This window comes from Gopherus evgoodei, chromosome 4 (assembly GCF_007399415.2).
Source record: "Gopherus evgoodei ecotype Sinaloan lineage chromosome 4, rGopEvg1_v1.p, whole genome shotgun sequence".
Taxonomy (NCBI): domain Eukaryota; kingdom Metazoa; phylum Chordata; order Testudines; family Testudinidae; genus Gopherus; species Gopherus evgoodei.
The window spans coordinates 25,742,366-25,768,309 of NC_044325.1; the positions used below are offsets into that span (position 1 = coordinate 25,742,366).

Here is a 25,944-nt window from a genome sequence, read left to right on the forward strand (position 1 = left end):
ATTTGGGTATTGGGGTTCAACCACACAGAGAAGTTTGGAGGATCAAAGCCTTATGCTGAATGCTCTTCAGAGCAAAGACAGTCTCTTCCCATTTGTTTGTACTGCTAGTATGAGGGAAGTTCCATCCAGACTAGGGTCTTTGGGTGATAGCTCAATGCAAACAATAAAAACAATACAAATAATTAATTGCTGAAAATACAGTGATCTAGCTGAAAATCTCCCCCTCCCCCAGTAATAATATGTACTTCCCTATCATATTTTATGTGAGGGTTTCAAAGAGCTTTACAAGTCTCAAAGCCTCACAACACCTTCATGAGTGGAGGAGAATTTTTATTCTCATTTTATAGACTAGTAAACTCAGACTTACAACATTTAAGCGACTTTCACTTGACATTGTGAGTGAGTTTAAAATAAAAGTCGGGGTCACCTATTGTTTTCCCTCCCAACTAGTAGGAACAAGCAACTTCCATGTAAGGAATCCAACTCCAAGTCCTTTCTAAGCATTAAACAACATTTCCTTCCTTAAACATGTAAGAATTTAAAAAAAAAAAAAAAAAACCTTATATCCACCCCAGTACTTTTTTTTAAATCTCTTTTCGATATTCTCTAGAATACACAGTCATAAGAACAGAAATACTGGGTCAGACCAAAGGTCAATTATCTTCTAATAGTGGCCCAAGTGCTTCAGAGGAAACGAACAGAACAGGTAAACATCAAGTGATCTATCCCCTTTCGCCCATTCCCAGCTTCTGGCAACAGTCCTTCATTAGTATACTTGGGGATTTAGATGTATTCTTCTACCACAAATATATATATTGAAAATTACAATTAAAAAATTCAAAAAATCAAATCAGAGTAATAGAATTCATACAAAAATCTGTTCCTTATTTCATACCAAGAGCTACAGGCAGACTGCTGTGTTTCTGGCTTCTTTAATTAAAAACAAAAATGAGTGTGTGTCTAATATAGAAGCACTGTTCTATAAATTCTAATAAAATTAGTAAGAAGTCCTATAAGCACCATAATCATAGTCTATAGACCTTTAAAATAGCTTATATTCAATAGCTTAATTGATTTAGAAATATGAATTCTAAATCATCTCCACAATCTTTTATTTTGGTATATAATAAGCAAAGGGACGAACCATAGACTCATAGAATCATAGGACTGGAAGAGACCTTTCAGAGGTTTTCTAGTCCAGTACTTTGCACTCAAGGTAGGACTAAGTATTATCTAGACCATCCCTGACAGGTGATTGTCTAACCTGCTCTTAAAAACCTCCAATGATGGAGATTCCACAACCTCCTTGCAATCCTTAATTACCCACTGGAAAAAATGAGATTGTGTGCTGAGAAGGCTTGCCATATTGGGGCTTCCAACAGGCTCTCGTCCTGCACAGGATCTGATCAAGGTCTTAGTAGGTACTACACACATGGGACCCATTATCAAATACAGGCAGACTAAAAAGGCTGAGGGAGGCTTTCAGCAGGTAATAACCATTCCCAACTGTTTTTCTATTTAAAGAGATATACTATTTAAAGTCATATATAACACAAACCATTCCATCATGTAAGTACATTACCTTGAAAGTTTTATCCATGGAAGTGGAAAGAAGCATATGGCTCCATCCTTGTACAGGACACCACTGGACTTTATTAACTGGACCACTGTGTTTGGACATCTGAAACACCAAGTTCCTTGGGATTTCAGTTGATTTGTACTTAGACCCTAAATATGGCTTAATAAATTCAGAAACCTCCGTGGAAATTTGATCTCCTGGTATTGCACAACTCTCTCTCTGTTCTTCAGATTCTTTTTTTTCATACACTTTAGAAGTTTTTTCTTGTCGAAGTCTTTTAGGGATATATGGTCTAATTCCCTTTATGGTAATAATCTTGTCCTGATGTACTCTCTTCTGAGAGAAACTTTCATTTCCAGAAAGCGTTTCAGCCTGGTTAGAATATTCTTTCCAGGGATAAACAGCTGCCAAATCCCTGTTATTAGCCTGTACCTTATATGCAGGAGCACCTTCACAAATAATGTTTGTGCCAGTACTGGCAGTATTCTCAACAGTCTGAATTTTGTATGTAGATTTTGTGCCTAATCCACCGGGTGCAAAAAAGTGAATAGGATTCACAGCAGAACTTGCAAGTCTGGTTTCTCTGCTAGAAAGATTGAGATTTTCAGCCTTTCCAGTCTCTGTGTCAGAATCTGAATCATCATAAGCAACCAATGATGAATTCATCCTGGTCAGATATGGCAAAGTCCAATAATCTCTGTGCTGAAATCCTCCAAAATGATGAATATCTGCAATTAAAGGAATCAATAATTCAGAAGACATTTCACTATAAAATATTTTAGGTTCTAATCACTTAAAAACATATGTTTTGCAAATATAAATATGCATTTGTGTGCATATTTATCCACACAATTTAATCTTTAATTCAACACACTTATACTTGCACTTCTACAGCATCTTTCATCTCAGGATCTCCTAGCACTTTATAAATGTTAGTTACATTTTGCATAAATAACAAGCTGCATTCCACAAAACTGATGCAAAGGATAACAAAGAAAGCACAGACTTACCCGTGCAGTTATGATAGCACACTTTTAATCTGACCTGCCACCAGGTCTAGCCTGACACAATAAGAAGAATTATCCTGTAGTTTAGGGACGTGTAACTTTATGCAGAGGAACAACTACAAATGGAGCCAATATCACAGAATCTTTCTTCTACCACACTGGTAGTGTAAAAGAGTATGAATGTGGCCCAAGTGATTGAAGAAAAAAGAAGCAGCCACAGAATTACTAAATGGATCACAGAATGGGTTTAAAATACAATCTGTAAATCTAACCACACCCACATTGTAAATTCAGCATCATCTTCAGTTTTACATTGGAAGCTTAGTTAAGTCATAATGAAATCACTGAGCATGTTGATATCTCTAGAAAATAGAAGTATGTATGGCTCAAGATATTTGTGATGCTATTATCTAGTGCCCATCTGAAAAAAAATAATTGTAATTTTGTGTCATAAGAACAGCCCTATGGGGTCAGACCAAAGGTCCATTTAGCCCAGTATCCTATCTTCTGACAGTGGACAGTGCCAGGTGCCCCAGAGGGAATGCGTAGAATAGGGAATCATAAGTGATCCATCCCCTCACCCATTCCCAGCTTCTGGAAAACAGAGGCTAGGGACACATCCCTGCCCATGCTGGCTAATAGCCATTGAGAACCTATCCTCCATGAATTTATCTAGTTCTTTTTTTAACTCTTATGGTCTTGGACTTCATAACATCCTCTGGGAAGGAGATCCACAGGTTGACTGTGCGCTGCGTGAAGAAATACTTCCTTTTCTTTGTTTTAAACCTGCTGCCTACTAATTTCATTTGGTGACGCCTAGTTCTTGTGTTATGAGGGGTAAACAATACTTCCTTATCTACTTTCTCTACACCAGTCATGATTTTATAGACCTCAATCATATCTCCCATCAGCCTTCTCTTTTCCAAGCTGAAAAGTCCCAGTCTTATTAATCTCTCCTCATACAGAAGCTGCTGCATACCCCTAATCATTTTTCTTGCCCTTTTCTGAACCTCTTCCAAGTCCAATACACCTCTACCCCGATATAATGCAGTTGTGGGGAGCCAAAAATCCCTACCACGTTATAGATGAAATGCCGTTACATCAGGGTAGCAGTGGCAGGGCTGCAGCAGTGATTTAAAGAACTCCGGGCTCCAGCCGCTGCAGGGAGCCCAGGCCCTTTAAATCACCGGCTGAGCCCCACTGCCACAGCCCCAGCGTAGCAGCAGCAGGGCTCCAGTGGTGATTTAAAGGGCCCGAGGCTCCTCGCAGCAGCCAGAGCCCTGGACCCTTTAAAGCACCACCAGTGCCCCTCTGCTACTGCGCTATATGTGAACCCATGTTATATCAGGCGGCGTTATAGCAGAGTAGAGGTATATATCTTTTTTGAGATAGGCGACCTCATCTGCACACAGTATTCAAGATGTGGGCATACCATGGATTTAGATAGAGGCAATATGATATTTTCTAAACCATTATCAATCTCTTTCTTGATTATTCCCAGTATTCTGTTCACTTTTTTTTTTTTTTTTTTACTGCCGCTACACGTTGAGTGGATGTTTTCAGAGAACTATCCACAATGACTCTGAGATCTCTTTCTTGAGTGGTAACAGGTAATTATTTTATATGTATAGTTGCGATTATGCTTTCCAATGTGCATTACTTTCCATTTATCAACATTAAATTGCATTTGCCATTTTGTTGCCCAGTCACCCAGTTTTGAGATGCTTTTGTAGCTCTTTGCAGTCTGCCTAGTCTTAACTATCTTGAGTAACTTTTTATCATCTACAAATTTTGCCACCTCACTGTTTACCTCTTTTTCCAGATCATTTATGAAAACATTGAATAGGACTGGTCCCAGAAGAGACCCCTGGGGGACACCACTATTTACCTCTCTCCATTCTGAAAACTGATCACTTATACCTACCCTTTGTTTCCTATCTTTTAACCAGTTACCAGTCCATTGGAGCACCTTCCCTCCTATCCCATGGCAGCTTACTTAAATTTTCAGAAAGCCTTTGACAAGGTCCAAATGCTTGTTTACCCCCTCACAGGATTCTAGTTGATTGGTGAGGCATGATTTCCCTTTACTAAAACCATTTTGATTCTTCTCCAATAAATTATGTTCATCTGTGTGTCTGACAATTTTGTTCTTTATTATAGTTTCAACCAGTTTGCCTGGTACTGAAATCAGGTTCGCAGGCCTGGAATTGCCAGGATTACCTCGGGAGTCCTTTAAAATTGGCGTCACATTATCTATCCTCCAGTCATCTGGTACAGAAGCTAATTTAAATGATAAGTTACAGACTACAGTTATCTGATGAAGTGGGTATTCCACCACGAAAGCTCATGCACCAATACGTCTGTTAGTCTATAAGGTGCCACAGGACTCTTTGCTGCTTTTACAGATCCAGACTAACATGGCTACCCCTCTGATACCAGACTACAGTCAGTAGTTCTGCAATTTCAGATTTGAGTTCCTTCAGAACTCTTGGGTGAATACCATCTGGTTATGGTGACTTATTGCTATTTAGTTTATCAATTCGTTCCAAAACCTCCTCTAATGATACCTCAATCTGGGACAGTTCCTCAGATCTGTCACCTAAAAAGAATGGCTCATGTTTGGGAATCTCCCTGACATCAGCCATGAAGATTGTAGTTTGAAATAAAAAGTTTCTTTTTAACGCTTACATCTAGTATGAATGATGACATTTTATCCAGAATAATTAAGGATAAAATTTTATCACGGAGGTCACAGAAGTCATGGATTCTGTGACTTTCAGAGACCTCCATGACATTTTCTGCTTCAGCCTCATGTCCTACAGCAGGAGCCGCTGCCAGCCCTGGAGCTCCCAGCCACCAGCAGAAGGAGCCCCAGAACTGTTAGCTGCCGCTGCCGCCGCCGCCGCCGCCACCACCACCACCAGGGACCCCGGCGCTATTGTCTTCTCCTCCCCACCCCGCACCCCCAGCAGTCAAACCCACTCCCCTTATTCTTAGGAAAATTCATAGACACGTCATGGGCTTCCATGAATTTTTGTTCATTGCCTGCAACTTGTCCGAGACTTTTACTAAAAATAACTGTGACAAAAACTTAACCTTGATAATAATCTATCTGTGTATTGACACCAGGGATATGCACATATATTTGAACATATGGTCCGTGTCCCTTGCAACCTTAGGCCCTTATCCTGAAAACACTTACACATGTGCTTAACTTCATTACTCTGCAAAGTCATATTGAAAAGAGTGTGGAAATGGAACTACTCACAGTAGTAGAGTTAAGCAGAAACCTAAGTATCTGCAGAATCAGTACCTTATATCCCAGTTCTGCAAACACTTATGCATGTAAGTAGTCCATTAGAATTCAATGGGACTACTTAGATGCATAAAGTTACTCACAGGACTAAGTGTTTTCAGGATTCAGACCTTAGTATAAATCGGCAGTTTTCAAACTTTTTGAACTGAGTTCCCTCCCTGCCTCCCGAGTTACAATTTTTGGTTGCACTCCCGCACGCCAGATAAAAATAGACATAATACCTGCCCCTTCCCTTTCAGTTTTCTGAGTGGGGGAAGGCGCATGCAACCATCTCTGAAAGTGGAGCCAGCACTGGGTGTGGAGGGTGCTGGGAGTGGAAATCAGCACAGCTGCTGCAAATGTTGACACTGACCCACAGACTGGGTGGCCTACTGAGGTGAGAGGGGGGATTCCCATCTGGTGTCACTGCTGAACATTCCTCTGTTCCCCTCTAGGGGAACACACTTCGCAGTTTGAAAACCTCTGGTATAGATAGAACAAGTCTCTAATATGCACATTTTATTCCAAGCAACAAGAGATTTACATTGTAGGTTGTGCTTCTATTTTACAATAGGATCCTCTAGCACAAACCCTTACTCCTGAGCAGGGTCCCACTAAAGCAAACAAGGCTCTATCCAGAACTAAATGTTGATTCTTCGAAATCCATTTGCAGGAGAGTGACCAAAATATTTAACAGAAGTTTAAAAAAGCAGCATAGAGCTAAGTATAAAAAACATTAAATCCTCCCTCTAGAGGGCAACCCATGTCTTTATCTGAAGTTTATCATAGTACAAAACAGTGGGACTATTTCATAAACAACAACAAAACCAGATAAGAAGGGGCCAAACTCATCTCTGAGAAGGAGAGAAGAAAAATTGGAAAAGCTTTTAAAAGGTTGCATGACTATCAACTCCTGTTCAAAACAAGATGGGTAATAAAAATTCATCCAGGTCAATTTTTACTTGTAGTATCTCTTATAAATGTCAATTTATCAGAGTTAATAACTGAATTTCTTTAAAGACAAAGTCCCAGAGTGGACAATGTAACTCTTTCCTGACACACATATTTGGGTTCTAAAAATCCATGCATGAAAATGCTGCTTATGAGCCATTGCTAAAAGTAACAACTACAACCAACAGATATTAATTATTTGTTTTATAGTAGTGGCCCCAGCCAAGACTGGTGCTCCATTGTGCTAAGCACTGAACAAATGTGTAGTAAGCCACAGACTCTTCCCTAAAAAGCTTACAATATAAACAGAGAGGACAGACAAAGGGAGAGAGAGGAAAGAGAGGCACAGAGAAGTAAAGTGAGTTTGTTAGACTTTCAAAGACTGATTTAGTGCTCTAAGATAAAAATTGCCTTTATATGGTAACTTGAACTAGGATGTCCAAACTACTGACAGGAATTTTCTTAGATAGAGAAAAACACTTTTCTTGAAGGGATAGCAGCTGTAATAGGCCTGAAAACAAAACAACCAACCTACACAACCAAAAAACCCAACAGATTTTACTTTTCATTTTATAATATAACTCTGTTTTAATACTAACAACAAAGATTGTGGAAGACAGATGTTTTCATAACTGTGTGTGTGAAACGGACCTTCCTTTTTGAGGACTGAAAGGCCACTGTCAACTTAAATTTGGTCAAGTTTAGACCCCAAACCTGAAATTGACATTGTGCATGCCCACTCTTGCACACAGCCAATTGCAAGATTGAGGCCTTAAATTTTGTGAAAACAGCAGAAATGTTTCCAAAATTTTGTTTAGTGGTTGCAGTGAAAGCATCTGTTTTTAAGCAAATAAATATTCCCCAAAAATGTGTGTCTTTATTTTTCATGGTCAAAACTGAAGAGAAGTGCAAAAAAGTAGACAAAACAGTCATAAATCCACTGGATTTCAAATTCTCACTTTTACTAATCTAAAATGCTTATACAGGCACAGAAATGTGGCTGGGGCCAATCTAGCCAAGGCCGGCGCAGCTAAGGTCAGGTCCGATCTGGCCAGGGGCAGGGCTGCCCAGGGGTTAAGGTGGATTCACTAGTAAGACTGATGCTTACTGGCTCGGTTAACATTTCACATCCCTACTGTTCTCTTTATAACAAGTCTTTACAACCTTTTCAATTTTTAAAGACTTATCTGATCCCCCTTCAGTCTTCTTTTCTCAAGACTAAACATGTCTACTTCTTTTCAGCAGAACTATTGCTTAGCCAATTATTCCCTATTTGTAGTTACACAATTGATTTTTCCTTTCTAACGTTGTACTTCGCACTTGTCTTTATTGAATTTCATCTTGTTGATTTCAGCCCAAGTCTTCAATTTGTCAAGCTCACTCTGAATTGTAATCCTATTCTCCAGAGTATTTGCAATCCCTGTCAACTTGGTTTATCTACAATTTTATAAGCATACGCTCCACTCCATTATCCAATTCATTAACATTTAATAGTACCAGACCCAAGACAGACCCTGCAGGGCGCAAGCAGATACATCCTCCCAATTTGTCAGTGAACCATTGACGATTACTCTGGGAGTATGGTTTTTCAACCAGTATTGCACCAGTTATGCATTTGTAGCATGGGTTGACAACATATTTTTAAGTTGACAGTGCAGTTTAAGTATTTCTCCAGTCTCTTTTTCATGGGAAAGGTTTACTTGCGTGTTTTTAATGAGAACTAGACATTGAGCATCTAAACTCAGTATATGCATTGCCCTACCTAATGAGTAAGCATAAATTACCCTGGAGAGATATGGAGCAACATACAAATTGGGATATGGGGCACATATAAAAGACCAATAACACACACAGTTGGCCACCTGCACAAGCACTTAATATGTTTGCACATTCTCAGCTTTGATAATTAGACCCTTCAAAAGCTCAGTGCATGTCTTAACTAGATAAAATCTCCCCTTCTTCAACTCGCACCAGCCCATAAGAGAGAAAGGCACCTTAGAATCAGAATGACAGTGTCAGACAGCAGGCAGATTAAAAGCGCCCAGAGCGCTCTTCTTCTGAAGGTGCTTAGAGTGGCAGGAGATAGGAATTTTTTTAATTACATGTTTCAGTTAAAGACAAAAAGCAAAATCTTTCATCTCCCCCAACCGCTGTTGCCCCCAGCTCCCACTGAGATAACATACATCGTTTTTTAAATGTTAGCCTCCCCTCAGCCCCCCGGAGACACGGGGCAGCCTGACCCTGCAGCTCCTCCTACACAGGAGGCCCCTCCTGAGGCCTGGCGAGGCTGGGCCCCACGTGCCCTACCTCTGCGGGGAACCCACACGTCAGTTACCCGAAGGGAAGAAACCGACCAGGCCCCTTCCCAGAAACACATTCCACAGCAGCCAGCGGCGGGTCCGCTCCGCAAAGCGAGCCGGGTGGAAACAGGAGCTGCTCTGCTAACAGCCCCAGCGCGCGGCCGGCCAATGTAAATACCCCCCCAGGCCACCCCAGCGCTGTAGTCAAGCGCCTGCAATGACAGACTCCACGTCTGGTCTGGGGAAGCGCGTCCGGCCGCCCTGCTTGCGCGGGTAGCAATGGTTCCGGCCGGGGTGCGCGTTTCCGACCGGGCAGAGTTGAGCAACGCGCCGTGCCGGTTCTGGTCTGGTGCCCGGCGCTGACGGTGGCAGAGGTGCTGAGAAGGGGAGCCGGCCTCGCCAGGGTAAGGGGACAAGGGCCTGGCCGCGCTCGGGGGGGCGGCGGCGGCGGCGGCTCCGGGTGGTCTTTGGGCGGGAGGGCTCTAGTGTGGGTTCACCCGCCACGGGCGCTCGGGATGTTCGTTCATCTGCATCGCCCTTGGGGCCTGGGAGAGTAGCGCCTCAGAGCGGAGGCCCGCCACTTCCTTCCGGGCGGTCCCCGGCCGGGGAGACATCAGCCACAGGGGGACCTGAGTGACTGCTCTGGTCCCTGCGCAGTGCGCTGCCAGCGGCTCTCGGAGCTGGCCGGCGTAGGCACAGGCTGTCTGGGCATGCGGCAGAGCAGTGAGTCCAGCCTCCCCAACCCTTTCAGGAGTCGGATTTGTCTTGTGTACTCCTCAACTTTCACCTCGTTTAAAAACTTACAAAATCAGGCACAAAAATGCAAAGTGTCACAGCACACTAGTGTTGAAAAATCGCTTGCTGTCTCATTTTGTCCATATGAAATTTTAGTTTGTACTGGTTTTGGTAGTGTTTTTTATTAGTCTGTTATAAAACTAGGCAAATAGCTAGATGAGCTGATATACCCTGTGGAAGATCTCTGTGTACCCCCGTTTGAGAATGAGGCCAGGGGCGGCCCAACTTCTGATGGTGAAAGAGACAAGCTTTTGAGATTACTCAGAGCTCTTCTTCAAGTCTCTGTGTAAGATGGAAGGGTTGTCACTCTCATCAACAGGAGTTGGTCCAATAAAAGAGATGACCTTGTCTCTCTAATATTCTGGGACTAACACAGCTGCAACAGCTCTGCATACACAGCTGTACAGTGCAGACATATTCTGAAAACACCTGCTCAATGTTCAGTGGCATTCAAAAAAGCTAACTTTAGGAACCATTAGGAAAGGGATAGTTAATACAAAATCTGATAATGTGTCTATATAAATCCATGGTACATCCAGAAAAGATATACTAGCATTGGAAAAGGTGCAAAAAGGGGCAACAAATATTATTGGGGGAGTATGAAACAACTTCTATGAGAAGAGAGATTAAAAAAACTTGCAATGTTCAGTTTAGAAAACTGATTAAAGGAGGATATAATAGAGGTCTATAAAATCACAAATGATGTGGAGAAAGTGAATAGGGAAGTGTCATTTACCCTTCAGCATAACACAAGAACTAGGGCTCACCCAATGAAATAAATAGGGAGCATGTTTAAAACAAACAAAAGGAAGTACTTCTTCACACCATGCTGAGTCAATTTGTGGAATTCATTGGCAGGAATGAAGGCCAAAAGTGTAACTGGGTTCAAAAAAGAATTAGATAAGTTCATGGAGAATAGGTCCATCAATGACTATTAACAAAGGTGGTCAGGGGTGAAACCCCATGCTCTAGGTGTCCATAAATTTCCAGCTGCCAGAAGCTGGAACTGGATGACAGGAGGATGACTCACTTGAAATTGCCCTGTTTTGCTAATTCCCTCTGAAGCATCTGGCACTGGTCACTGTCACAAACAGGATACTGAGCTAAATGGACCATTGATCTGACCCCGTATGGCTGGTCTTGTGTTCTGTTCATCAGAGTACAGATAGCAACTGAGGAGGATCAATCAAAGAAGAGTCCCATTCAGTTACATCACATGGAGACACATAGCTAAATATTGACAAATTTTATAAGCATTTGTATACAAATGCAAGGAGTTTGAACACTAAGATGGATGAACTTGAGTGTCTGGTATTAAATAAGGATCTTGATATAATAGGCATCACAGAAACTTGGTAGAACAATGACAATCAATGGGACGCTTAATATCAGGGTACAAATATAGGAATGACAAACTAGGTTGTGCTGGTGGAGAAGTGGCGCTATATGTGGGGAAAAAAGTATAGAGTCCAATGTAATAAAATCTTAAAAGAGTCAAACAATGCCATAGCCTCTCTGTGGCTAGAAATTTCATGCTTTTGAATAATAAGAGTACAGCAGCAGGAATATGCTGCCAACCGCCTGACCAGGATGGTGATGGTGACTGAGAGAGATTAGAGGGGCTACAAAAAAGCAGAAAACCAAATAATAATGAGTATCAGAGGGGTAGCCGTGTTAATCTGGATCTGTAAAAGCAACGGAGAGTCCTGTGGCGCCTTATAGACTAACAGATGTCATGCATCCAACGAAGTGGGTATTCACCCACGAAAGCTCATGCTCCAATACGTCTGTTAGTCTATAAGGTGCCACAGGACTCTTTGCTGCGATAATAATGAGGGACTTCAACTATCCCCATATTGACTGGAAACATGTCACCTCAGGATGGAATGCAGACATAAGATTTCTGGACACTGTTATTGACTGCTTCCTGGAGCAGCTAGTCCTGGAACCAACAAGGGAAGAGGTAATTCTTGACTTTGGTCTAAGTTTTGCACAGATTCTGATCCAAGAGGTCAGTGTAACCGACCCACTCAGGAATAGCGACCATAAAGTAATTGCCATTGGATGTTGTGAAGTATAACTGTATGTCCATCTATATATAATTATGTTCTATATGTCTATATAGATAGTAGATTATCACTACTTGGAGTTGGCAACTTCACCCTTTGTTTGAAAAGTGCTTGTAATGAAAGAAAAGGTGATTTGGCTTTACCAAGCTCTGGTAGAGTGTGTAGTATTGTATTGTTTTGAACAGTTTTGCAGACTGGATTGTGCAAATATAGGGAGAGAATAAAAGCTTTCTTAAATACTACTACCATAACAATTATATACAGTAGAACCTCAAGAGTTATGAACACCAGAGTTATGAACTGACCGATCAACCACACACCTCATTTGGAGCCAGAAGTATGCAATCAGGCAGCAGCAGAGGCAAAAAAAAAATAACAGGAAAGTTTTTAAAAAAGATTTGACATGGTAAGGAAACTTTTTCTATGCTTGTTCCATTTAAATTAAGATGGTTAAAAGCATTTTTCTTCTGCATAGTAAAGTTTCAAAGCTGTATTAAGTCAATGTTCAGTGTTCATCAACACACACACAACTACACCTAGTTATCTACTGAGGAGGTTTGATTGGCCTGTTACCGCAGTTATGGACTTTCTTGTTACTTCTAAGTAACAAAGTTTTACTATACCTGAGTTCACTCAACGCTGGTTTCACTATATTCTTTATAGAACTATTTAGGATGAAAATGCAAAAACAAAAATTTACGCTATTATAAAGAGAAGGAAGTTGTTCTGTTTGTATAGCAGCAAGGGAAAGTATGCTGTGTTTTGTAAAATTACTTTCTTAACTGATGGATTTTCCTACCAGCTAGAGCACTGAAGTACAGTAGTTGCAGTCATAAGTCAAAGGTTCAGTGTTAATTTTATACTAAAATACTCCTAACTCTAGCCTATTTTTTATAAACATCTGCTTCAGATGTAAAGATAAATTGAGTTAGAAGAAAAGTGTATGTATATATTAGTCTACAGAGAGTTAGATAAGATTTGACCGTGAGTGTAAAGGTAGATATAGCAATACCAAAACACCAGTTATTCTCTGGCTGCATCTGAGATCAAAAGTGACACTTGAAAAATGGTTCTAACTTATTACTGCCATAGTCTATTTTCTCTTTTCATTTCATCTTGGGAGCTTTGTCATTTCTCAGCATTTTATAGGAAAAGTAAATACAAATGAGCTTATGCAAAATTAAGACATTTTCATTTTGTAATTTATGATTCAAAGGAAAATGAACCTCATCTTCTAAAGTGTTGGCTTATCACCTTGCTATGGCCTTTGCATAATAATGGTTATTGTTTTTCTCTGACTCATCAGGCATTGTCCACTGCCAGAAGCAAAAACTAAATGTCTTAGATAGTCTGATTTCAAACTCCAGTGCATATTATTTTCCTGAAAACATTCCTAGTAGTGGGTATCAGGATGTTTTGAATGTTCTTAGTCACAAAACAAATTCCTATCCTACACTCTGTTTTGGGACTATTTATATTGTTAACACTGGAAAGGATTCAAAATAATGTGTCAGATCGAAATATGAGATAAATCCTGTTCTTTCTTATGAATAATTCAACATAATAGTTTTCCTCAACTTCAGAGCTCAGTAAAGAACGCTGTCCATCTTGGTGGTGGTGGTGGTGGTGTCCTGAATCTCCATTCCATCAACACAGCTGGATGCCACACTCCACTTCATCCTGAGCTCAGGCAACTAGATTTTAGCTTTGGAGAATTACTCTTTGCAATTTGCAGTCCTCACTGCCTGCGTCTTTCACTGGACTGACTGCATTACATTTGCTTCCTCCAAAAATTCAATCTTCCTTATGCAATGTTCTTTATGTTCTAAACAAATGCCTTGCCTCAGTCATTAATGAGGTTAATGAAGAGTTTAAGGATAATGGTAGGATGACAAATGGGAATGAGGATATTGAGGTAAATATTACCATATCCTAGGCAGAAGCCAAACTCAGACAGCTTAATGGAACTAAATTGTGGGGCTCAGATAATCTTCATCCATGAATATTAAAGGAACTGGCACATGAAATTGCAAGCCCATTAGCAAGAAATTTTAATGAATCTGTAAACTCAGGGGTTGTACCGTATGACTGGAGAAGTGCTAACATAGTTCCTATTTTTATAAAGGAAAAAAAAGTGATCTGGATAACTGCAGGTCTGCTAGTTTGAGATCTGCAGTATGCAAGGTCTTGGAAAAAATTTTGAAGGAAAAAGTAGTTAAGGACATTGAGGTCAATGGTTTTGCAAAAGGTAGCTCATGCCGAACCAACGTGATCTCCTTCTTTGAGAAGGTAACAGATTTCTTAGACAAAGGAAACACAGTGTATCTAATTAACCTCGATTTCAGTAAGGCATTTGATGCAGTTCCACATGGAGAATTATTAGCTAAATTGGACAAGATGGAGATCAATATGAAAATTGAAAGGTGGATAAAGAACTGGTTAAAGGGGAGACTATAACGGGTCATACTGAAAGGTGAACTGTCAGGCTGGAGGGAGGTTACTAGTGGAGTTCCTCAGAGATCGGTTTTGGGACCAATCTTATTTAATCTTTTTACTACTGACCGTGGGCCAAAAAGTAGGAATGTGCTAATACAGTTTGTGGATGACACAAAACTAGGAGGTATTACCAATATAGAGGAAGACCGGGATATCATACTGGAAGATCTGGATGACCTTGTAAACTGGAGTAATAGTAATAGAATTAAATTTAAAATAGTGAAAAGTGCAAGGTCATGCATTTAGGGAGTAATAACAAGATTTTTTGTTATAAGCTGGGGACGCATCCCTTGGAAGTAACACAGGAGGAGAAGGATCTTGGAGTATAGGTTGATCACAGGATGACTATGAACTACCAATGTGATATGGCCGTGTAAAAAGCTAATGCAGTCTTGGGTTGCATCGGGTGAGGTATTTCCAGTAGAGATAAAGAGGTGTTAGTACTGTTATACAAGGCACTGGTGAGACCTCATCTGGAATATTGTGTTCAGAATAGGTACAGAGAAGGGCTACTAGGATGATCTAAGGAATGGAAAACCTGTCTTATGAAAGAAACTCAAAGAGCTTGTCTTGTTTAGTCTAACCAAAAGAAGGCTGAGGGGAGATATGATTGCTCTGTATAAATATATCAGAGGGATAAATACCAGTGAGGGAGAGGAATTATTTAAGCTCAATACCAGTGTGGACACAATGACAAATGGATATAAACTGGCCATCAGGAAGTTTAGACTTGAAATTAGACAAAGGTTTCTAACCATCAGAGTTTGAAGTTCTAGAACAGTCTTCCAAGGGGAGCAGTGGGGTCAAAAGACATAGCTGGCTTCAAGACTAAGCTTGATAAGTTTATAGAAGGGATGGCATGATGGGATAGCCTAATTTTGGCAATAAATTGATCTTTGACTAGTAGCGGTAAATATGCCCAGTGGCCTGTGATGGGATGTTAGATGGGGTGGGATCTGCGTTACTACAGAGAATTCTTTCCTGGGTGTCTGGCTGGTGAGTCTTGCCCACATGCTCAGGGTTTAGCTGATCACCATATCTGGGGTTGGGAAGGAAATTTCCTCCAGGGCACATTGGCAGAGGCCCTGGGAGTTTTTCGCCTTCCTCTGCAGCGTGGGGCATGGGTCACTTACTGGAGGATTCTCTGCACCTTGAAGTCTTTAAACCACAATTTGAGGACTTCAGTAGCTCAGGCATAGGTTAGGGGTTTGATACAGGACTAGGTGGGTAAGATTCTGTGGCCTCTGTTGTGCAGAAGAGCAGACTAGATGATCATAATGGTCCCTTCTGACCTTAGTCTATGATTCTGTGATTCAGTTCTGCTATGCTGAATAGCATAACACTACCCTAGTCTTCTTTCAAGAGTCATCCGATTTTACTTTCCTCAGACAGGAGTGGTCTTCTCTAGTGTACTGCTGAAGCCCTTCAGCTTCAGATGGTGTCATTTCAGGCTTTCAGGATGGAGATGTGCTGCAAATAGAATAATGAAATTATATCAAACTATGCATAAATGTTAACGGTGCATATAAAAAACTGGTGTTTAACTTCATGTATTGGAAATTTTGAAGCCAAGTAATATAACCATGGTAGCCCCACATAAGGATGCAGTGTTAACCTTCTTAAAAGATGATATAAAACCCTTTTTTGATTTGTGGGTTTAATAATTTCATTTCCTTATCCAGCCAAACATTTTTTTTGCCTACAAGAAACAAGAAAAATACTAAACTCCAAAATAGAATATGAAAATGAGTTGTGTAGGAGTTTGTAAAAGAATTTCCCTTTATGGAGGAAACATTGTTAAATGTTAAATCAGTCATAACATAATTAAATGAAATAAGTCTAAATGGCATGTTATTTAAATAACATCTTATTAAAGGGTTACTGAACTAAGCAATCAAAACTAGTGACCATTCAAACTGCATGTACCTTTAATCAAGACAGTTTTATTTAAAATAAGAATTTGATATAGTAGTGGGCTGATAAGAGGATAATACTAGCTGTAGTTGGTGCTCAGCTGTTCCATAACCTGAAAACATTGCAGCTGGTTAAGGAACAGAACCTTGATGGTTAGCTACATTTTAGTTAACCATGGCAACCCCTCATTATGTTTCCCGAGCAGACAAAAGGCTCATAGTATGGTGACAGTCTAAAGGTATATTTTGTAAACAAGTTGTGATCAGACTGTTTTGCGGGAAGAAGACTTTGTAGTGTTGAACAGCTAGTGTAAATACTGTGGGCTTGTTTTTGGAACTCTGGAACAGTGAAACCAAGTGGGTGATTTTTTGTAATTTTCTTTTAGGATTAATTAAAGTTAGGTCTTGTAAATCCATTTCTAATTATGCATCATATACAGAATTCTGTCAATAAACTGTTTAGGAATCTGTTTTTTAAGAGTTCTTGAATATTTGGATGCATGTTAAGATCAATCTTCAAAGCAAATTTGCCCCTCAGTAGCATTAGGAATAATCTTCTAGTCCCTGAATCTGCAACTTGTTCTATGCAGATAGACCTTCATGCCCACGTGTCCCTTTGAAGTGAGTGAGGTGCCAAGTGGGCTTCTGGGCCTTTGTCTGATAAGGAATACTTAAGGTGTGAGGTGCATCTTTCAAACTGACCGCTGATGGTAGCTGTACTGTTATAAGACTAATTTAGTCTTCAATTTGTTGTGTATCCATCACATATGAATGAAGGGCATTTCAAAACAAGCACTCTCTGCTAGAGATCCTCTCTGTGTCTTGCGCTCACACTGTGTTCAGCACAGAGGTATGATATGTCTTTTTTGGGACAATTACAGCTCACCCAGTAAGATTGCTTTCTCTGAATTATGACATCCCCTCTTCTTGCAACACACTAATCTTTTTTCTTTGTCAATATGGAGAACTCACTGTCAATGTAAACATGTTTTTTTAATCTTCTACTCTTCTGTATCAAATTACAAGATTAAATAAATCCTTGATTGATGCCTGAACACTAGTATAATCAATATGCTTGCATTTTACACATAACCATCGTTACTATTTTAAAAGCTATTCTCAGGATATTTTCTGTGAATGAGCGAAAGGAAATGGATCACTTGATGATTACCTGTTCTGTTCATTCCCTCTGGGGCACTTGGCATTGGCTGTTGTCGGAAGACATGATACTGGGCTAGATGGGCCTTTAGCCTGATCCAGTATGGCCGTTCTTATGACATTAACCTTTTTTTTGCTTGAGCTTCTACATATTGTATTCCTTTCTGAATACAATTCTTTCAGGATCACATAGGGAAAGCTCTATCCCCACAACCCAACCATGTTTTCATTATAATTGAACTAATGGTTGCCACATTTCTTAGACATAAATGCAAACCCTTTATTAGAATAAACAAACCTATACAAAGGTTACTCTAATTAAATTATCTTTAAAGACTAAAACCTGAAAGAGGAGGAAGAAATTCCAGTAGTAGAAGGTAGTGTCAGGACCTGGGGACTGGAACCTGAGTCTACAGACCCAGGTTCATTTGATATTCCCAGAGTGCCACATGCAGAGGCAAAGCCAGGGAGCACTGTGGAGAGTAGATACCACAGGAAGTACCGTCCAAGAGACTGAGTGATAGTACCCCATGGCCCTCTGATTGGTCATGTGCCCCTACTTAACCTCAGGGGTTGGCCCAATAAGTTGTCTGGGCAACCACACAGACTTTGGCCTGCTCCAGTACCAGATTTCGCCTCATCTCCTGATCTCCAATTTCCAACTCCAGCCTGACTCTGACTCTGATTCCTGCCTCTCGATTCTAATCTGGTGCTACTTCTGAAGCTATTCTGGGAGATTTTTCCCCCCCCCAACATGACATAATGTCGTTTTCTTAAAATATCCTATTAAAATCTCCTGGATTGCTTTCAGTAGTCACCGGGAGATCAATGCCAATTCTGGGAGACTGCAGGCCAATCCTAGAGGGCTGGCAACCGTACCTGGTGGGCAGACCTCAGTCCAGCTGTGACCACTAGGCCAGACCACCTATGGCCCAGTCCCTTACAGGTGGTCCTTTAGACAGAGAACGTATAACCAAGTGGGAGTTAAGAATTTAATGTATAATCAGTACAATGTGAGCTTCTGTTTTTGCAAATTGTTAAAGCACCTTCATTGTACTTTTGTGGACTATGGCTAAATAAAGGGGAAAATAAATATTAAAAGGGACAAAGAACAATTTTAGAAGAAAAAGAAAACTAAAACCTTACCTGAGATATGATGAGCTCAAGATGTGTTTCATTGTTTTGGGAGTTTTTTTGTTTGTTTTTAAGATTGTGTGTGTTGATGGGAGAATTATAACATACTTTGAAACATAAAATGAGCCAGTATAGTTTAGTTAGTTCACATACGTAGATTTAAAGGAACAGTATTCTGAATCAACCTGTGATTTTATTTCCTCTGGAGCAGTGCCCATCTTCTAGTTCAAACATCTAAACACCTGCTATGAAACGATTTCATTGTGCTACGTGTCTTTGGTTTCTGAAAAACAGTGCTGAAAAAGTGGACTCTCGAAATATATTACTTACTGTGGGTGAAATTAAATAGTATTATTTCAGATGGGTAGAATAAGAATTTGAACAGAAATTTTTAAAATTACAGTAAAATAAAACATATGACCTGGTTATCTCTTTACAGTTCTCCTTCTCCAGTCTGTTTCTGCAGCTATTTTGAATCTGCTGGATAAAATACTTTATATTGTGAATAAAAGGGATAATTTACACTCCTGAAAAAATGGCAGACATTCAGAATGGTAACTCTTGCTCTTCAAGTCCACTCGAGCTGTTTGAAAGAGTGACTGCACAAGGAGAAAAAGTCAGATCATTGAAAGCAGGGAAAGCATCAACGGTAATTTTATTTCATTTGTTGAACTCTTTCCATTTTGCAGCTTAGTTCTCTCTTAACACATTGAACAGTTTTTTGGCTTGAGATGCTATTTGATATTCCAGTAATAAAATAATATTTTCTTTTAAAAATGTTTTGTCCAAACTTTGGAATTATTAATATTACCTCGTTCAAAATGGCCAAGTTGTTTTTCCTGGAGCAGGAACTGGGAGTCACTAGACTTAGGGTCTAATTCTGCCACTGACTTGCTACGTTGCCTTTCTTAAGTCAATTAGTCTTGTTGGATTTCAGTTTTCTTATCTTTAAATTGTAGATAGTAATACTGACCTTTCTAAACTATTTTGAGATCTTTGGGTGCAAAGCACTGTATAAAAGTATTATCATACCTATTAAAAAATGTGGTTTTCAGTGTATATTCACTGAGTGCCAACTCCTAGTCTTGTGGAAGTCATTTGGCAATTTTCTGTTAATTTAAGTGGGATCAGCATTTGGCTCTAAATACCTGACCCTGTCATCAGTCTGTGTGCAAACAGAATTAATTTCAGTAGGTGATCTACATGGGGACTGGCTGCAGGTTTGGGCTCTTAAGATTTGTTTTTCAAGTGGAACTTGTATAAGAACTCTTCGCACATGGGAGTGTGTGCATGCATGAGCTGTTACAATAACATTAAATTATATAGAACATAAAATAACTTTGAGGTGTAAAGAACTAAAAAATGTGAAATATAACTACTACAGGAGTATTTCTAGAGTAACTAATAATTTTATAGCACCTTCTATCTAAGCATATCTACAAACTTTATACTTAAATGAATTAAGCCTCACCACTTCCTTGTGAGGCATATAAATATCTTTATCCCTGATTTACAAATGGAAAAGTGAGGCACAGAGAGTGCCTTGAGTGGCTTGCCCAAGTTTACACAGTAAATTCTTATGATTTGTATACAGGGAGTGTTAAGAAACTGTCCCACCTGCCACTTCTTTTTCTTTTATCTTGAACATTGATCCTGCTTAACTTGAAGCACATGAGTAGCCCCATTGAAGTCAATGCATGTGTGAAGTGTTTGGAGGAGAAAGGCCGTACTAACGCTTTGTCTGAAGCACCGTCCATCTTAAAATTGTTTTTCCTTTGCTCAGGATGAAATCGATGCAGCAGTGAAGCTGTTATTGTCATTAAAAGTGACCTATAAAACAGCAACAGGACAAGATTACAAGGCTGGTTCTCCTCCAGTAGATTTCTCACCAGTAAGCAATAATGGTCCAACTACTACACAGGATGAGGATTTTGTAGACCCTTGGACAGTGCAGACATCCAATGCGAAAGGTGTAGACTACGACAAACTTATAGGTATTCTTCTCTCTCATTTTAAACAGCACTCTTAGCAAAATGTAACATCTGTAAGATGAGTCTGATTACGCTAATGACTGTAAAAATAGCAAATGTTTTACTACAGTGTTTCTCAAACTGAGGTTGCCGCTTGTGTAGGGAAAGCCCCTGGCAGGCCAGGCTGGTTTGTTTACCTGCCCCATCCGCAGGTCCGGCCAATTGCTGCTCCCACTGGCCGCAGTTCACAGCTGCAGGCCAATGGGGGCTGCTGGAAGTGGCAGCCAGTAAGTCCCTTGGCCTGCACCACTTCCAGCAGCTTCCATTGGCCTGGAGCAGCAAACCACGGCTAGTGGGAGCCGCAGTCCGCCGGACCTGCAGACGGGGCAGGTAAACAAACCAGCCTGGCCCACCAAGGGCTTTCCCTACACAAGCAGCAACCCCAGTTTGAGAAACACTGTTTTACTATAGGCTCTATTTCAAAATGAGAAAATATGTTGCCAGGATGTTTCACTTTTGTCACTTTGATATTAATGTCACTTACATTATATTCTATTAATGTAGAATATAATAGGGAGAGGTGGTAGGGACCAGTTTCCATTATACTGTATCTTTACACGCTACTGTCTTTCTGAAGCATTCGTCTTTGGGACTGAAAACATCCAAGGGTTGGTCTCCACTTTGTGAATTTCTGTTTTTAAACTTTGAGCAAAATTCCTTCCATTCTCTTTTTTTTTTTTTTTTTCCTTTAAACTTATCTTTCCCATTCATATATTTAATTTCTTTAACACAAGTACTGTGGTACATATTATTTTCCTATTAGAACAATATAATTAGAAAGTGTTTTGAAGAGGTTGCACTGTTTTGTAATAACTTTCAGAACATGTGGAGTGGCTGTGGCCATGCCTGAGTGTCTTCCCTGCCCTTAGTTGACCCCCAACTTGATTCCTGGGACGTGGACAGAGAGTGGCCCATATAGAATTGTTACAGTGGCTCTGAAACCAGGTTTTCATGCTGTTGCACTGTCAGGGTATGTCTACACTATCTGCTAGTTTGGCAGGCAGCGATCGATCCAGCAGGGGTCAATTTATCACGTCAAGTCTAGACGCAGTAAATCGATCCCTGAGCGCTCTCCTGTCGACTCCTATACTCCACTGCCGCGAAAGGCGCAGGTGGAGTCGACGAGAGCAGCAGCAGTCGACTCATCACGGTGAAGACACCATGGTAAGTCGATCTAAGTACATCGACGTTGCGTAACTTAGATCGATTCCCCCCCCCTTTCCCCATTGTAGACTAGGCCTCAGAGCAGTGGTCCCCAACGTGGTGCCCACGGGTGCTATGGCGCCCGCGGGGGCATCTTAATGCGCCCACGTCCTGGCTCTCGGGAGAGCACCCGCCAAAATGCCGCCGAATTTCAGCAGCATTTCGGCGGCAACATCTCTCAATGACGATGCTTGTCGCCGACAAATGACGTCATCGAGAGGTGTCCGGCGGGGACGCCTCTCTAAGATGTCGCTTGTCAACAGCAAATGACATCATCGAGAGGCATCGCCGCCAAAATTCGGCGGCATTTCAGCGGGTGCTCCACCGGCGCAGTGGTCCTTCTGCTGGCGCCCACCAGCCAAAAAGGTTGGGGACCACTCCCTCAGAGAGTACATGAGCCATGGCCAGGTTAAGTACTGTTGGAATTGAAGGAATGCAGCCCATATAAAGAATGTGCATCTAATCGAAAGCATTTTACTTTTTATTGTTACAATTTGTAAGATAAGAATAATTGAAAGAGGCTAGAGAAAAAAATATTTCTTTACTTTGTGTGTAGGTAAGTTAGTTTCCCTGTTTGTGTGGGTCTGTCACATAGCAACATGAGAGAGAAAAACATTTTAAATAGGAAAAAGGTGTTGTAGAAAAACAGTCATCTGGGGGCACCCAGGAGTACATTCAATACCTGAAAAGTCTTTTAACTTGCTTTTTGAAACTGATGGTGTCCATTTAACATTTTGCATCTCCTTACGTTTTTAACTGTGCAACCTTAACATTGCATTTGTGTGTTGCTTTACAAGTCTGTCCATCCTCCTATGTGCTGAGTTTTACTGGCTGTAGCCTACAGAGGAAATAAACTCTAAGGAAGGGAAGATGCATAGCAGAGAGAATATATTTCTAAATTGGGAGGGGAGAGGTATAAAGACAGATATGTGAGTTGGAAAAGAGAAAAAGGAAAGGAATCATAGAATCTAGAGATTGAAAGACCTTTTATGTCATCTGGTCTGTCTCTAAGTGGTGGTTTTATACTATTTAGCACTTTGCCTGGTCAAGGAGAGGAAATGGAGAAGTGGGGAGGGTAAGAGATCTCTACTGTCATAATCCCTTGATGATTTATGAGTATCAGTTAACTGAAATAACAATGACTAGCATTGAATATATTGTAAATTAGTGAAATTAAAGAATAGTGGAGCTTAATATTAGATCAATGTAATTAACTTGTGTTGCTTCAGCTGCTTATTGTGTACATACACACTCAATGATTTTTGGCCTGTCATACTGTAATTGTAGATTGGGAGGGAGCGGTTTCCTTTAAGTTTCTTGAAAACAGTGTGGGCTTTTCTTCATGAGAATACTGAGCGTTGTGTGAAAAGAAGGTAGTTTGTCAGCAGTACATATTAACTTCCTACTACTCCTTTCTATACAAATCTTAATGTCCAAGATTCTAATAACAAGCAGTTTCCCTCTTCAGGGCAGAGTGAATTTCTGGTGCTATTTCGAAAGTCTGTTGTGACGGGTTGGACCCCCCTTCTGGGGTGCCACCTGATGTGCTAGGGTCCCACTGAGCCCACCTGGCCTGCCAGCCTGGGTCCCCCCAACTCTGTGCTGCTGTGTCAGGCTCTCAAGCCTCCTTCCAGTACACACACAGGTAGGAACACTCTCAGCTGTAGAATCATACAGTCTGCGATCAGCTCTCTGTGGGAAGATTCAATTAGAGGATTGCCCAGCACTCCTGTGCCCATACCCTCTGGAGTGTAAATGCAAAATTATATTGTCTTAAGCTCATGAAAATTGCTCCCTCCCTCAATGTGGAGGAAGATATGCACTGTTTTTGCCCCGCTCCCTCAGTCATGAAGTGCACAAACTGGGTTTTAGAAAACAAAACAAGTTTATTAACTACAAAGGATGAATTTTAAGTGATTATAAGGGATAGCAACACAACAAAGCAGATTACTGAGCAAAATAAACAAACATGCAACCTAAGCTTAATTCACTAAAGAAACTGATTACAAATAGTAATTTCTCACCCTAAATATTGTTTTAGGCAGGTTGCAGAGTTTCTACCACTTAGAGTTCCAGGTATTCCTCTTCACAGGCTAGACCCCTGTCTCAGCCTGGTCCCAGTCCTTCCTGTCTCAGCTTGGTCCCAGTCCTTTCTCCCCAGATCAGTCTTAGGTGTTTACAGCAGTTTTCCTGTGTGGGGATTCAGTGAAGAACCAGTGACCTTGATTAACTCACTCTCCAGCCTTAATTTGAATCTTTTGTTTTCCTGTTTGATTGCCATCCCCCTTCTTCAGTGGAAAAGTACCAGCAGTGTCCAAGGTGGTATTTTGTACCAGGTGACATCATCACATGACTTTGCAGTGTTAAAGCAACCATGAGACAAGGTTCATTGTAACATCCACAGGAAGGAACTCCAGGAAGATGAGAGATCAGCATCTTCAAAGACCCACTGTCTTTCCTAATGGCCCATTCAGGTTGATTGCATACTGTCTGGTGAGCGTTCCCCAAGTACACACACAGTTGTAATTGTTACATAGTCAGGTACAGAAATGATACATGCATACAAATTGGATAATTACATTCAGTAAATTGTAACCTATTCAATGATACCTCACATGACCCATCTTGCATGAAACATATCTTAGTTATGCCATATTCATATCATAACACTATTTCTATGAAAAATATGGGGGCATAATGTCACATCTGTATTCTTTAGCACTATCGGAGATAGCCACCAGTCCCATCATAGAAAGGTAGGGCTGCAAGGGACCTAGTGTACATTGTCCTTCCTTCGCACTCTGAAGCAGCACCAAGTAAGCTTTAGAGCAGGGGTTGGCAACCTTTCAGAAGTGGTGTGCCAAGTCTTCATTTATTCATTCTAATTTAAGGTTTTGCATGCCAGTAATCCTTTTAACGTTTTTAGAAGGTCTCTTTCTATAAGTCTATAATATACAACTAAACTATTGTTGTATGTGAAGTAAAGAAGGCTTTTAAGATGTTTAAGAAGCTTCATTTAAAATTAAATTAAAATGCAGAACCCCCTGGACCAGTGACCAGGACCAAGGCAGTGTGAGTGTAGGGTAACCAGACACACACAGTAGTAATTGTTGCATAATCGGGTACAGAAATGATATTAGGAATGGCAATATACAAAAACCTGTAGGAGAACACTTCAACCTCTCTGGCCACACTATAGCAGACCTTAAGGTGGCCATCCTGCAGCAAAAAAACTTCAGGACCAGACTTCAAAGAGAAACTGCTGAGCTTCAGTTCATATGCAAATCTGACACCATCAGCTCAGGATTAAACAAAGACTGTGAATGGCTTGCCAACTACAAAGCCAATTTCTCCTCCCTTGGTTTTCACACCTCAACTGCTAGAACAGGGCCTCATCCTCCCTGATTGAACTAACCTCATTATCTCTAGCTTGCTTGCATATATATACCTGCTCCTGGAAATTTCCACTACATGCATCTGACAAAGTGGGTATTCACCCACGAAAGCTCATGCTCCAAAACGTCTGTTAGTCTATAAGGAGCCACAGGATTCTTTGCTGCTTTTACAGACAGCAAGTGTGAAAAATCGGGATGGGATGGGGGATAATAGGAGCCTATATAAGAAAAAGCCCCAAATATCAGGACTGTCTCTATAAAATCGGGACATCTGGTCACCTTATGTGAGTGCCACTCAAAATCAGCTCATGTGCTGCCTTCGGCACACATGTCATAGGTTGCCTACCCCTGTTTTAGAGTGACCATCCTGACAGATTTTTGTCCAACATGTTCTTAAAAACCTCCACTTAGAGGAAGTCCACAACTTCTTTCCTTGGAAGCCTATTCCAGGGATTAACTATCCTTAAGAGTTAGAAATTCTTCTTGATAGCTAACCTAAATCTTCCTTGCTGCAGATAAAGTCAAGTGTGGAGAACAATTGGGCTCTGTCCTCTTTATAATAGCCCTTAATATATGTGAAGATTTTTATCCAGTCCCCCCTTAGTTGTCTTTTCTCAGG

General features: G+C 40.7%; 2 protein-coding genes across 5 annotated transcripts in view; one reads left to right on the forward strand and one right to left on the reverse strand.

Annotated features, from left to right (window-relative positions):
* The window catches only part of WDR25 (WD repeat domain 25), a 104,469-nt gene extending 95,187 nt beyond the window's left edge, over nt 1-9,282 (reverse strand). Inside the window, exons 1-2 of one of the 4 annotated variants that reach the window (XM_030558750.1) lie at nt 9,140-9,282; nt 1,583-2,307 (exon numbers count right to left, since the gene is read on the reverse strand). In XM_030558750.1, coding sequence (XP_030414610.1) covers nt 1,583-2,307; nt 9,140-9,209 — 795 coding nt within the window. In that variant the 5' untranslated portion in view covers nt 9,210-9,282. The other 3 variants (XM_030558751.1, XM_030558754.1, XM_030558752.1) reach the window with 3 other exon arrangements.
* Nucleotides 9,283-9,447: 165 nt separating this feature from the next.
* WARS1 (tryptophanyl-tRNA synthetase 1) overlaps nt 9,448-25,944 on the forward strand; it is a 36,910-nt gene continuing 20,413 nt past the window's right edge. Inside the window, exons 1-3 of the mRNA XM_030558756.1 lie at nt 9,448-9,536; nt 19,137-19,346; nt 20,481-20,691. Of these exons, the coding sequence (XP_030414616.1) occupies nt 19,233-19,346; nt 20,481-20,691 (325 nt within the window). The 5' untranslated portion in view covers nt 9,448-9,536; nt 19,137-19,232. The remainder of the gene's footprint in view (nt 9,537-19,136; nt 19,347-20,480; nt 20,692-25,944) is intronic.